At 36.0% G+C, this 15048-nt stretch overlaps 2 protein-coding genes, 1 long non-coding RNA gene and 1 pseudogene across 4 annotated transcripts in view; 1 reads left to right on the forward strand and 3 right to left on the reverse strand.

Annotated features, from left to right (window-relative positions):
• LOC103131270 (ladderlectin-like) overlaps positions 1–4341 on the reverse strand; it is a 55996-nt gene extending 51655 nt beyond the window's left edge. The window contains exon 1 of the mRNA XM_016666532.1: positions 4318–4341. The gene's annotated coding sequence lies outside the window, so the exon portion shown is untranslated. The remainder of the gene's footprint in view (positions 1–4317) is intronic.
• Positions 1–8335, forward strand: part of LOC107834732 (uncharacterized) — a 22780-nt gene extending 14445 nt beyond the window's left edge. The window contains exon 3 of the long non-coding RNA XR_001660545.1: positions 8249–8335. This is a non-coding gene — a long non-coding RNA (uncharacterized LOC107834732). The remainder of the gene's footprint in view (positions 1–8248) is intronic.
• A 695-nt stretch (positions 8336–9030) lies between these two features.
• Positions 9031–11525, reverse strand: LOC103131263 (type-2 ice-structuring protein-like). 2 transcript variants are annotated; one of them, XM_007542863.2, is made up of 6 exons: positions 11371–11525; positions 11118–11147; positions 9827–9936; positions 9621–9755; positions 9458–9560; positions 9031–9341 (listed from the first exon to the last, which is right to left on the reverse strand). In XM_007542863.2, exons 1-6 carry the CDS (start codon positions 11432–11434, stop codon positions 9271–9273), a joined length of 513 nt encoding a protein of 170 aa, XP_007542925.1. In that variant the 5' UTR covers positions 11435–11525; the 3' UTR covers positions 9031–9270. The 2 variants fall into 2 exon arrangements, with proteins under 2 accessions (XP_007542925.1, XP_007542929.1); XM_007542867.2 differs by lacking the exon at positions 11118–11147.
• Positions 11526–14034: 2509 nt separating this feature from the next.
• The window catches only part of LOC107834730 (ladderlectin-like), a 2835-nt pseudogene continuing 1821 nt past the window's right edge, over positions 14035–15048 (reverse strand).

The following is a 15048-nucleotide window of genomic DNA, read 5'->3' on the forward strand; positions in this document are numbered from 1 at the left end:
TGTGTCAGTCTTCAGTCTTTATGTCAGTTACTACCGGTATTAGCTGTGTGCTAATTTGCTGCCGTGCTGCCTGTCCTGGACTGTGAGATTTTCATTAAATTCATCATCTTCTCCACACCTGGGTTCTCTGCGTCTCTCCTCACCACCACCAACCATACCACTACATGACACAGTCAAAGACAAGCCTCAGTCTGAAATGTTGCCTTTGCTCCTTCAACTCTGAACATCTTATGTTTATATGCAGAAACAATGAAGTCTTAAACTTATTGTGATGTTAACTGTTAATGGATCCTTTCTGGCAAGAGCAAAATGTAATGTTTACATCAGTGTTGGTGGGCATAGCATCCAAAATCCCCCCCAAAAAAATAAAATACAGAAAGAATATATTTTTCAGATAATTTATCAAAGTAATCTTAAAACAAATACAATATGCATACTTGTGTGACTAATTAGGTGAGTATATGCATTTGTTTATTCATTCAAAGTAAGGAAAGTAAATTCTTTTTTACCTTCTCACAGAAAAGATCTTCATATATGGAACTTATTTGGTTGAGATTTGTAGATGTTTGTAAATTGTAGCTTTAATGAGAACTGCAGAGATTAGGGAAATGTTTAACTTCAGGTGATAAAACATTCTGCCATAAAGGGAAACATGCAGATATCAGGCAAACATCTAAAATAAATGTTTATAGTTATTCACTTGTCTACATTGGGGAAGAGGCAGGTAACAAGAAACAGAAAATATTAAAACATATCAGACAGTAAATGCAGCTTGTTGGATTTTCTTGATAAACTGTTAAAAAGGAGCCTCAGGTTGAAAAACAAACATAACAGATACAATCAGAAAATGAATTCAGACCTGGTGTTTCTTCCCCTTCTGAAGGTTTTTCCAAATTGCCAAGTCATCCTTACCAAGGTCTACACTATGTGGTATCTAAATATGCATATTCAAAAAGTTTGAGTCTTGGCAAGAATTGCACCCTTTAGATCTCAGTAAGATATTCTGTCATGTTTTCAAAAACTTGTAAAATGAAACAGCCAACTGCATTGATGAACTTGACTAACGTCCAACAGATTTTAGTGTCATTTACTTAAAAATCAGCTCTTAATCAAGAAAGCCAAACTAGTTACAGAATTATAGCTGAACTTCCATCCATGTCTAACAAACTTTGCATTAAGATAAAGAAGTTCCACAGAATTCATGTTTAAAGATTTTCAACATTTCTCAGGGTTGGATCATATCTGAACATGATATTGATCTAATAGTATCCTTTTGAGGGTAAAATCATCCAATTTATACAGAAATATTATATATTAAGAACAAGTTCTTTATTTTAAGAACTAGTATATTATATTTTTGAAAACAAAAGCTTCAGAAACCGAAAAAGCACAGAAAATAAACCACACCATCTTGTTTTGATTCCTGATTGATTTCTGCTATGTCAAAGAATAGAAGAAAAGTTTTAGATAATTTATGTAACACATTCAATCTGCTCTTACTAAAAAGAGAGAATCCAGATGCTGTTTGCTATTTGAGGATTCTTTGTATTAAAGAGAGAAATAGTATGAAGTAAAGAAGCAGAAATATATTTTAGAAGATCTCTGAAGGTGCAGAAAGGCAGGTAAACAGAAACTCCTAGCATTCATCCTCCACTGGTTCTGTTTTACACATCAGGCCTCTTTGGGAACCTTTCAGAGTTTCTTGGCGCAGACAGAAGGCTTAGGGCCAGAACAACCCAAGTGCTGGGTTAACAGCACTTGATTAACAAATCAATCAAACATCACATAATGAAAGGTGAGCTAACACTATATCATAAAATAATCAGAAAAGATGATTAACTAAACCTTCTTGCCAAAAATAATTTAAAAATGCTCCTGCTGTTAATGCACTAAATGTAAAGTAAACCAAATGTTTAGACATATCANAAAATGAATTCAGACCTGGTGTTTCTTCCCCTTCTGAAGGTTTTTCCAAATTGCCAAGTCATCCTTACCAAGGTCTACACTATGTGGTATCTAAATATGCATATTCAAAAAGTTTGAGTCTTGGCAAGAATTGCACCCTTTAGATCTCAGTAAGATATTCTGTCATGTTTTCAAAAACTTGTAAAATGAAACAGCCAACTGCATTGATGAACTTGACTAACGTCCAACAGATTTGAGTGTTATTTACTTAAAAATCAGCTCTTAATCAAGAAAACCAAACTAGTTACAGAATTATAGCTAAACTTCCATCCATGTCTAACAAACTTTGCATTAAGATAAAGTTACACAGAATCCATGTGTTTAAAGATTTTCAACATTTCTCAGGGTTGGATCATATCTGAACATGAGCTGTTTTACAACATATTGATCTAATACTGTCCTTTTGAGAGTGAGATCCTCCAATTTATACAGAAATATTATATATTAAGAACAAGTTCTTTATTTTAAGAACTAGTATATTATATTTTTGAAAACAAAAGCTTCAGAAAACAGAAAAACACAGAAAATAAGCTACACCATCTTGTTTTGATTCCTGTTTGATTTCTGCTAAGCCACAGAACAGAACAAAGTTTTGCTTAGATGATCCTTTATTATAACTCATTCAGTCTGATCTTATTACAGAGACAATCCAGATGTTTGTCGCTTCATTTCTTAGGTTGTGTTAAAAAGAGAAATTATAAGTATATGCATCTATTATATGTATCTTTGCATTAAAGACAAAAAAAAAGCCAGGTAAACAGAAACTCCTAGCATTCATCCTCCACTGGTTTTAAACACCAGGCCTCTTTGGGAACCTCAACATTTTCTGATCGTCTTGCTGCAGACAGAAGGCAGAGGATCAGCACAGTTCAAGTCATCCCAGAACTTTTTATCTAGGAGCAAGAAAATAAATTAAACATCACATAATAAAAACCATCCAACACTATATGATAAAAATGATTGGAAAGGTTGATCAACTAAAACTTTTTGCCTTTTTAGTTAAGCTTGTGCTGTTAATTCATTAGCTGAGTTTACAGTTAAACTAAGATGTTTAGACAAACAACCGAGTCCTGATAGAACCTGAAAAAAATAAAATAATCAGACCTCTGTGGTATTTTGCTTTACCCGTCCAGTTCATCTGCAAACAGTGCTAGTTTCCTCTAATCATTAGGTTCTTTCGGACACCAGTTTGTGTAGCTCATCGGTCTTCCATCGCTCCAAAACCAAGTCTTCTCCTGCAAGACAAAGTTCAGCAGATGACTCATTTCATAAAATACTTAAAAAATAAAGTGTACTGGCAAAAATACCTGCTGTGCATCAGAGCTTCCAATCCACGTTGATTTGGTCTGACGACTTGCTTTAAATATCAGAGCCTGAATTCGACGGTACTTGTTCTTATTATGAACTGATGCGAGGTTTGCCCCCCCATCTTCAGACAGTTTTTCTACAGATAAACACGTAACAATTAGCTTAAGAAGTAGTTGGACTTTGTTGCATAACTGTGAAATAAAAGAGACCAAAAGAGAAAAAGAGCACAATGTGTTTGAAATCACCTCGGCTGTAGCCCAACTCATGCGTCTGGAAACGTAGCGGAAGCAGCGACTCTTGATCCGAGTCCAGCCAGAAGGACAATAAATGGATCTCTGGTGCAAGTCAACTTGGTCTGATAAACAAATGCAGAGTTCAGATCAAGTGGTGCATGTGGCATTAGTTTTATAAAGATCTTATTTTATGACAGGCTATAACATTAAAATGATGTCATTAAATTTATTCCAAAAGATAAATCCTTCAAGGACGACATAACAGTGACATGCAAACCAAAGCCATGTGTGCTTTGCAATGAGCAGTGGAGACATTAAGACAAATCTATTAAATAATCTGAGGATAAAGTATGTGATATGTTTTAATAAAGTTTACTACAAGCAGATGTGTCATATTTGCTATGGATTAGATTCAGCGTCGCACTCAGGAAATAAAACATGACAGAGAAATCTGGGCCAACTGTGGATATTTTAAACTGGAGTTGGTGTGTTTGCATTTTAGTCATTTTATGGTTGGGGTTCTGACTGATCACTCAGGAAATAATAAACCGACATAAACACCCACTGACCATCATCAGGGACAGCTGTGGATATTTAAAACAGGAATTAGTGCGTTTGTGTTTGTCACTCTATATTTGATGCATACTCACGATCAGCAATGGTCAGAGCCATCATGGAAAAGACCAGGAGGAACACAGCCGACGACTTCATGATGGAGATTTACAAGCTGAAGTCGAGTCAAAATGAATCATACAGGTTAAAGAAATTCAAACAACGTTGAAAAAGATGAGGAGAAATTTGATCAGCAAACCTGATGCAGAATTATCCATCTTCTTAGACAGCCTTTAGTCTTCACTGCAGAATCACTGGATACTTGAAGAGCTTCTAATCTTGCCCCAACATGGGGCAATTCTGCAGAAATTCCACAGAACTGCCCTGCATAAACATGCAGTTTATACCTTGCCTCATCATTCACCATCAACCAAAATCAAACCTCATCATGGCGGTGATGGTTGCAGCAAGAAGGGTTTTGGCAATTATGTTACATGAAAAATGACTGATGGTGTAGCGACTAAGGCTTTAATGCTGCTAGTTAGTTTGTTGGGTTTTTCCCTACATGCACTTCACAGTGCAGAACTTTGCTTCCACCAATATTCATAAAAGTGATTTTTCTTAATCTTTCAATTTACATTTAAAACACAAAAAGCAGATATACTGTTCAGACCAAGCACAGCAGTCACTTATTCCTCGATCTGAGTGACCCGTGAGAGAGCAAGACTAGAGAGGAAACGGGACTCGTAACCATGAGCTCCAAGTTTCAGCAGCTGGCATTGGAGAGACTCTGCATACAACAGTTGCCTGGGTTTTTCACAAAGTGTCATGGTAAAGCAGCAGTGAGGAAGTCACTGTTGAAGAAAACACACCAAGGCTCGACTAGAGTTTGCCAGGTGGAAGAAAATTCTTTGGTCTGATGAGATGAAAATGGCGCTTCTTGCTATTAGATGGGAAGCTCATCACTCTGCTGGATTCTACTATCGATTCTGACCCGACTCCTCCGAGTTGTTCCTCTTATTCTGCTTACAGCCCTGTCCAGTCAGACCATACTAGGTACATCCACAAAGCTTTTTCGTCATTTATGCTCTCCGTTGACATGATTCTGCAGTTTTCTGAGATCATTTATTCAAACTGGTGACTGGAGAACATATTTCAATGTGCAAGTCGCACCTTAGCTCCATTTCTCTAAGAAACCTGCGTACACATCACTCCATGAGGTAAAAACTTCACAGGTTCAGATTTAAATCTAGAAGTGCAGCCATCTTAAGCAAAACAATGTAGTAGGAATGTGATGTAAAAGAAATCCACAAGAGTTGTTTTTCTTTTGCCTCAGAGGTTTAAGAACAGAACAAATTACTTTGTATGAACAATTTATTTGGCACAGATGATTTAAGAAATACATTTTGATTATAAGTTAGCTGAGGAACTAGTTCAGCATTGTTTCCCCTCCTTAATTCATAAATGTATACTCACAATGAAAATCAACCCCTCCCATCACCGATTTCCAGAGAAAAGTAAACCTTAAAAGTTACAATATATCCATCATATCCTACTTAAGTCTTTTTTCATGCATAGATGAACTGAAGTTGCAGGCAGCAGCTTCAGAAAGTCGAGTCGTGAGGCTCTTTCCTCCTCCTCTGAGGCCATGTTGGTTCATCCATGTGCCAACAAATAGCTGAGAGAGATGGAGTTTAAAATCACCTGACTGAACATGAGAGATAATGTGGTGTTTTTGTGACTTACCGATCAAACGTATCAACCATGGTCTGGAAAATGCTGCCCAGGAACAGCATGAAACCAAGCACAGGCGGAACAAAAAATACTGAGTGCCAGCAAAGGGAGGCTGTCAAAGAAGAAAACAAGTTATACGTTTCACTTATGACATGGGAAAAGTGTGTTGCTATAAGTGAAACAAAAAACAAACTTCTAGTGCAACTTGCACTTATCAAAATTATGGAATCATCAACAAGCTGAAAAGTTATTCAGTTAAAGTTAAATATTGATATCCAGGTCCAATACTCAGTCACTTTTTGCCTAAATGCTCCGAGACCTTCAGGGTGCACAATTAAATTTTACTTTTAATTCAACTTTATTAAATACAGTGAAATAGGAACTATTGTTTTCAGTGTCATTATTGGGTTGAAACAGGAACATTGAAACGTACCAAGGGTGCTTTCACGTCTTCCAAATCTACTGATTTCATAAACTAGCATCCGCACAAGGAGCAACATGGCCGTCATCGACACAACCATAAGCAGCGCAAGGAAGATGATGTGAAGGCAAAAGACCACAGTAGAAACTGCAAAGAAAACAAAACCAGGAGATTTTATATACAAAGCCCTCAAGACAATTTAGAATTGGTCATGCAAGAAAAAAATATTCTGATATATGTGTTTTATAATGTAAAGCCAGAAAATGAATCCACAAAGTGTGAAAGAGACATTTGAAACTAAATATTTGTTTATACCAAAAACATGTATACTCCTTTTTCACAATATCAATAAAATTCCAGAAGGATGAGTTTTTATCCCAAACGTTTGCCTCAGTAGTCGAAAGGATCACATTTGAACTGTAATGTTAACGAGGAGAACTCTTACCAGAGAGCAATTCGTCAACTCTATCCATTGCATCTTTTGCTTTAATATCAGAACATTACAAACATGATCACTCTTCTGCATCTTTTGTTTGCATTCTCTGGTATTTTTCATTATGATGAAGACAAAAATTTGGTTTTACTTTAAGTGTCTGTCTTGCTTTTCAGGCATACATGCCAACACCTGGATGTGCACAGCTGTACGTGTGCAGAGAAAGATGAACGGCTTGAAACCACCGTAACCAAGAGCAACAAAGGACATGCGGACGTGGCTTTGGACGGCCACCGACAATAGACAAGGTACTGCTCAAAGCCAACATGCTCAATGAAAGGCCACCAGCAAAGAGCATGAAGCAGGCAGCAGTTGGTGGAACATGTTCCTCTTTCTCCAAGTCCAACAGTCATGTAGTTGTGTTATTGTGGTCAGTTATGTGCACCATTGTCAGATGTTGGACATCTAAAAATATCAGCAGCTTAGTGAACGCTGTTAAAGCCAGACAAAAGGACTGTAAACAAAAGGACACTAATCTTTCAGGAGACAGAGGGTGTTGCCCGATACTGATCCTAAAATAGCCTGTGAAAGTTTGTCTTCACAAAACTAAAGAAATTTACACAGCTGCTGTCAGAACGGTCAACAACCAGCAAATAAATTATGATGAACAATATCCAGTCAAAATATGTCTGAGGAAAAATGAACCCAGCATTTAAATCCCTTTTATTAGTGTTTTCTCTTCCTAACAGCGATGAACATTCCCACCACAACACGGCTCTTCCACTGACATCAAGTCTGCTCCAGTAATGCAGACGATCATCTGACTAAATCAGTGGATGTGTTGGTTTCAGCAGTTTGCTATGTGGAATTTATGTCGCTCCACCAAACAGACATTTACTTTGTTAATGCAGTTTTAAGCAAGCAGAGCTTTTAAAGCAATATTAATATTTTTGCCTAATATCACAGAGATAAATATAATTCCAAATCCGTTGTCTCTGACAACAATTTGTACAACTTATATTTTGCAACAAAATGTCTCCCGAATCAATTGGCCTTAAAATGTTTTGAAATAACTTTAAACCTTGTTACACAATGCTGTTTCATGTTTTTTATACAAGGCTATTGTTGCTGAGAATCATGTGTTAAATATTTGCTTTCTTCTTTATTGAAGTAGATTATTTATTGCCATAAGACTTTGATTACTCTCTAAATTAGCACTGATATTAGTTCTTATTTGACCTGTATAAAGAGAGCAAAGAAGAGTTTGTTGTGTTAAAGTAGAGCAAATAAACATTTTTTCTAGATTATTCAAAGTTGTATAAATTAATGTTTTTTACCTTTGAACAACCAAAATTACAATCTTACCTGCAAATGTCATCTCAGAAGGCTTAGTTCAGAGTTTGCCTGTACACAAATCAAGCTTCCTTGTTAGTCAGTTGTTTCTCTTTCCTCTGTCCTTCAGACATATGACTGTGTTGATTAAGACAGCTGGGACAGCTAGTTTGCAGGAGGTGTCACAGCTGCTGCTGAGCTGCGACACCTCACACCTGATCATCATCACCTGATCTCCAGGTAGCGATGGGCTCTGAATCCAGGTTCGAGGCGTACCGGGTAAAAAGGGGGCGTGTCAGATGAAGCCCCACTTTGATGCTTGTGTTGTCTTGCCGAAAACCACGTGACTGACAACAATCAATAAAATTTATTTCAGCAACAATGCAGTTCAAAGAGATTTACATCATAAAATCACAAAAATATAGAGTCATAAAAACCATCATTACCAACAATTGTGAAAACGGTAACAAACATTACATTTTGATTAATGTGATTATTAATGATTAATGTGATTAATTTTATACACATCAAATATGTCGGTCAATGTTCATTTTATTTTGGCCACTGAAGACAAACGTTCTCCTCTGATGCCACCGAATGACCTACAACAAGCCATGAAGCAGCACAGCGCTTTTATTTTGAAAACCGACATGCAAAATGAAGCAGTCACGTATCCCAGGTGATGTCTTTGTTGTCAGTCATGTGGTTTTCATGTTTTCTGGATAATTTTAAGTTAAATCAGACTTAATGGGGAAATCAATGATGATTTACTCCAAGGGAATTTTCAGTTAATGCTGTTAAGAAACATTGTCCATTTCTTTTAAAGTAAGAGCCAAAAGCCACTTGTGATTTATTTGCAGTTTAAGATGAACCAAATTATGTCAAATCACCAACTTTCATCTAAATTGAATGTGATACAGCATTTATTGCACTTCCTTTTTTCCCCCATTAACGTGTTAAACACAGACAGAAATGGTTGCCACAAAAAATCTTCGTCATAGTTCTGCTGTCTGAGTTTAGCTGGTTATATAACAAAAAAGACTAATTTTTTCTTTTTGGATGAGCTTTTTATTTTTTACAGAATAAAGTTGTGCTATAAGCAGTCTTCTGGAAATTCAGTTGCCTGGATTTGAAGACAGAAACAGGGAGACAATTATCAATTTGTAAATGTTGCGATTTTTTTAAAGTTACCTAATAGCAATAGAGCAAAAAAAGAGGAAGATTTTCATAACGACAGATGGCTTTCTTTAAGTATCAATACTCAGTCCAGGTTTCAGCATTTAGTCGAGGATTCAGGTGGCTCTCTTAACACAGACAGATGGTTTATGGTGGTAGCACTGGAAGTCGTCCCAGCAATTCCTACCTGCAAGAAAAGGAACGCATAGGAATTTTCCCAATCAGTCCAAAAAAATTAGTGTGGTAGTACAAGACAATGAATTGATGATAACACCATGCATGGTCAATTTTATATATTTTTACCTCCAGTGTACAAGCAATGCTGTTTTCTGCTGTTATTAGGCTCTCCAGGACACCAGATTGTATAGTGGAAAGGAGTACCATCGCTCCAGAACCACTCATTCTCCTGGAAAACAAAGCAAAATCTAATTGGAGTTTATGCATATGAAGCAAAAGCATGAAATACCTCCTGTGCATCACTGCCTCCAATCCAGGTTGCTTTATATTCATGACTTGCAGTCACTATCAGCTTCTTAATCTCATGGTAATCCTCCTTGTCATGAACCGATGCCAGGTTTGCCCCCATGGACTGGCAGTTTTTCTACACATGGTATTCAAATAAAACAACACAATAATAATGAATAATACACTGAATCAGAGGCCTTTTATTACCTCGGCTCTGGCCCAACTCATGGGTTTTGGGATGTAGCGGAAGCAGCGGCCGTTGAACCCAGTCCATCCATGGGGGCAGTCGGTTGACCTCTTCACCAGGTCACTCTTTGCTGAGAACAAATACAGACTCTAGTTAGAGCTTCTGAGTGTGACGGTGAGACATGTTCATGGTTTGGACCTTCAGTCTGACTTTTGACATCTAAATTCAGCATGATAGACACTGAAATTGTACCTAAATGTCTTAAAAGCAAAACGAAGCACCAAGGAAATATTTGCAAAGGAACAATGCTAAATAAATATTCAAACTTTTTCTTTTCAGGAATACTTGTCTATAGTTGTGTGGCCATAATTAGCCCTAAATTTATACAATGTCCTTTTCTATTAAGCTGTGACACTTTGATTCTTTTAATTTTCATCTTTCATTTACAAAAAATGCTTTTAGAAAATTAGTTCTACAATGCATTTTTATCTTTGTACCGACTAATATATCGTAGTCATAAAACACAATTTGACAATAGAAAATAAGGGAACATAACATGTTGTGTTACATCAACATTTAAATTTTCATGAAACTATAATTTACAAAATATTGTAATGTAAGGATATTATATATTAAGACATATTTCTCAAGAAAGATGAATAAAAATTATTTTACTTTGCCGTGTAGCTATTTTGTGTAAATATTATTTTAGAAAACCAGGAAGATGGAGACATAACACCAGTTTTAAAGTCTCTACACTGGCTCCCTGTAGCTCAGAGGATAGACTTTAAAATACTGTTAGTTTATAAATCACTGAACGGTTTAGCACCACAATACATTAAAGATCTGTTGTTGCTGTACCAACCGTCTAGACCCCTCAGATCTTCTGGTTCTGGTTCTGCTCTGCATCCCCAGAACCAGAACCAAACGAGGAGAAGCAGCATTCAGTTTCTATGGACCACAAATTTGGAACAAACTTCCAGAAAACTGTAAAACACCTGAAACACTGAGAGCCTTTAAATCTCAACTTAAAACCCTGTTTAGAGTTGCTTATGGCTAAATTAGGATTAGAGTGGGTTTTAATTTTTTGTTTTTGAGTCCTTGTCAAATGGCGGTTTTTAAATCTATTTATCTTTACTTTAATGTCTTTATTTCTCTTTCTTTAAATCTCTCTCTTTCTCACTGTTTATTCTATGTCACATGCTGTTTTCATTTTAATTATGTAAAGCACTTTGAAATGCCTTGATGCTGAAATGTGCTATACAAATAAAATTTGATTGATTGATTGATAGAATATGAAAAATCGATTACCCTGTTTTGCTGAGTTTGCTTCTGGAAGAGCTGGAAAGTTAGAGAGAATACTTATAAATATATTACTGTTTATGTACAATATTACTGCAAGTTTTCAAAGATAATTTTTAAGAAATGATTCAATTTGCAGTGAAATAAGAACTTTGTTGGTATTTCATGATATTTGTATGTTAATACATTTTGACTATTGAAAATAAAAGTACTATAAATAAGTTAGGATGTGATAAGAACAAAAAACTTTTAGAAAACTCACCAAGGGCAGAAGTCAGGACCATCATGGCAAACATGGCTGCTGAAAAATGGAGGACCCTCATCATGCAGGTGATAGATGCTGATAAATGGAAACAATCTGATGTTGTAGGGAGCAGCTGAGCAGCCAGACTGATTGTGCAGAGAGGAAACGTCAGAATATAAGCTTTAAGTAGATTCCTCTATCTGCTGCCCGACACGTTCCTCTTTTTCAATACCAAGTAAGGTCAGATGATTGGCTCAGTTTTACAAACTGCTTAACAATGGTTCAAAGAAGTTTTCTATAAGCTGAAAGCATCTATGGGCTTTTTCTGGTAGTAATTTGTTTGAAAAAAAAAAGACTGAGTCTTCAAAGAAAGACTTGTATTTAAATTGACAGTTTTGATGGTGTTTTTTGGTTGTATCTTTTTTTCAAATGTTAGTGTTTATTATTTTTTTATGTATTTTTTTTCTACAGAAATGTAGAAACTGTCACTAGAACGTATAATTAAAGGGAGATTTTGACAGCTTACTTTTCCACCATATGAGTGTTTATCATTTACTGTTTACACAAGATTGGTAAAATATGAGCCTTGTAAATAACCAAAACATGACCCATAGTTACATAGTAGCGGTTAATTAACTTTGTGAAAGAAAAAAATATATATAATTTTTTACATAATTGGATTGATATGTTTCACTGTCGTGCTGCAAAGTCATGCTTCAAAGAACAAAGATGACATTTAAGATAAAGTTAGCTTGTTTGAAGAACTTTCCACTTCTGTATGTGGCGACAGAGCTTCTCTTTTGATGCATTACCTCCTTATTTAGGTATATTTTTAACAGTTTTGCCCCAAAGCTTCCGAATGGAGAAAAGAAAATGTTCAGATCACTGTTGAGTGAGATTCTTTCAGAAAATCTAAAAAAAACAATTTCCATTGTTAATATGACATGCATCTAATAAAATTAAAACAAATATAAAAAACCCAGCAACCTGGTTATATGTAACCCACAGAAAATCTATAGAGTATTCTCAAGATAAAGATGAGACATAACAGAGCCAACAGGTCAGATGAGCTGCAGGAGAGTAGCCTGAGCTACTTTAGTTAATTTAATATTTGATGTTTAAAGTTATGCATTTTTATGAAGAATCCACCTTTTCCATCTTGCAGCTCACAGCTGGTGTTTTGTACAATTAGAGGCATTATGAGTAAAATGCTGAAGTCTATATTTAGGCTAGACTTCCTGCTTTTTTTACATTTGCACAAAACCAACTCACCTCTTACAGATGATATTTAGAATATTTTTTGTCAAAAATTGCTTTGAGTTTCCATCCAGTTATACTTGTATTCTGTAAAAACAACAAAATGTTTTTTAATCAAAAATTGCTAATATTTTTTCTGAACATATAAGTATATATCTTGATAATGTGATTCAACATTTCCACCTAATGTCTTTTTCAACATCTGCTAATTCTAAAGATGTTTTGTCATGTTCAGATGTTCCTCCTGTAGCAAAACACACACAATTGGTCAAATTACTGCCTGCTATTTGGTTCTAAAGATAAGTTCACTTAAAATAATGAATAATTATTATGAGGCCAAACTTTAGCCCTTCATTGGGTCATAAACAATCTCACAATCTTCCACTAAGGGGTAGAATAGAGTTATACAGAGATTTTGAAAAAAATACGAAGGGAAGATCATACACATACACAAAAAATCTGAAAAATGAACCTTTAGGGAGAGTAGACATTTTTGGATTGAAATACATTATAGACTATGCTGAGCAGTGCTAAAGCTAAATCTAATTGGAGATGGTTGTTTGGTCCCCAAAGGCAAAAGAGTCCACCATCTTTGTTGTAAGACCTAAAATATATTCTGTCAACTAAAATCAATGAACTGTTTCACGATAAACAGCCAAAAACATGTCAGATGTCTCAGGCTCATTGTTTCCAACTCCAACATGTTTTCTGGATCATTTTCATCATGTTTGTAAGTTAATCCTTGTGCCCAGAAATGGGGTCCAACCGACCCCACACACAAAACTTGTATCATTTCCCACAGTCCTCTATGTTTGCCTCAGTCCTCGCACGTACAAAGTCAAACTTTAATGTGGAATTCAAGGATGATTTGCTCCAAGGGAGCTTTCTGTTACTTTTAAGAAACATTGTCTGTTTCTTTTAAAATAGAAGCTAACTATGACAAATCACCAACTTTCATCTAAATTTAATATTCTCCTGACTACCAGGAAAAAACGTATTGTCCAATCACCATTTTATTTAAATCCCACATTCTTTGTAAGGTAATAAAAGTTTTTATGCACTTACTGTGTCTCTTCCCATAAAATGTGTTATTAATGATGAACGCAATTTTTATGTATTAGAAAAAGATACAAACAAAAGTCCCACCCCTTCAAATTTGGTATCATTGAAAAGTCCTAAATGTCCTCTCCAGATACCAAAAGGAATTAATTCAGTAGAATGCAGGGGGTGGGAGATATTCAAGTCTAGAAATGTCCTCTACAGAGGACAAAAATGAACTACTGGTAATCAGGAGGATATGACACAGCATTTGCTGCACTTCCTTTTTGTTAAACAAAGATAGAAATGGTCACCACAAAAACATCTTAGTCATAGTTCTGGCTGGGTTTAGCTTGTTGTTGATTAAAACAGACTAATTTGTTCTTCTTTTTGCTTGAGCTCTTTATTTATTTATAGAATAAAGCATTGCTAAAAGCAGTCTTCCACAAAACCAGTCGCCTATTACTGTAGACTTAAGACGAAACAGACAACCTTAATCTGAAAGTGTTGCAGATATTTTTTGTCTTTTACGTTGCTTCAAAGCGAAAGAGCAATATTAAGAAAGAGATTTTGATGGACACAGTCGCTTCTCTTCATGTATCAGTACTCATTCCAGGTTCCAGGATTCGATACAGCTTTTAGGATTCAGTAGATGAATCTGACTTTCTTGGCACATACAGATGGTTTTGGGCGATGGCACTGTACGTCATCCCAGCACTTATGATCTGAAAAATAAAAAAAGAGCAAAAGTATTTGTCTAATCAGTTTGAAAGAATGAAGGTGGTGACATGAAAACAAGAATTGCAGATATCATGCATGGCTAAAACAATAAACCTCTGAAGTTATATTCCTCTTATTCAGGCAATTTCATTTTTGCAAAACTTAGCTTTACCTCCATGGTTCATTTGTAAGCAATCCTGCTTCCGTCTTCCGTGGTTATTCGGCTCTCCAGGACACCAGTTTGTATAGAGGAAAGGAGTACCATCAATCCAGAACCAGTGATTTTGCTGGAAAACCAAACTAAACTTAATAGAAAGTTAGTCACATGAAGCAAAATAAAAATGTTGTGATAAGTGAAATACCTCCTGCGCATCAGAGCCTCCAATCCAGGTCTTTTTATACTCGTGACTTGCACTCATTATCAGTCTCTGGATCTCATGGTACTCCTCCATGTTATGAACTGATGCCAGGTTTGCCTTCATGGACTGGCAGTTTTTCTACACATTTAATGAGACAAAACTCTGAGAAAGTTCTGATGCATAATCTGTTAGCTCAAAGATTTACCTGAATGATGTAAACTGTTAGAGGCCTTTAATTACCTCGGCTCTGGCCCAACTCATGGGTTTTGGGATGTAGCGGAAGCCGCGGCCGTTGAACCAACCCAACCATGGGGGCAATCGG

This window comes from Poecilia formosa, unplaced genomic scaffold (genome assembly GCF_000485575.1).
Source record: "Poecilia formosa unplaced genomic scaffold, Poecilia_formosa-5.1.2 Scaffold736, whole genome shotgun sequence".
In the NCBI taxonomy this organism is placed as follows: Eukaryota; Metazoa; Chordata; class Actinopteri; order Cyprinodontiformes; family Poeciliidae; genus Poecilia; species Poecilia formosa.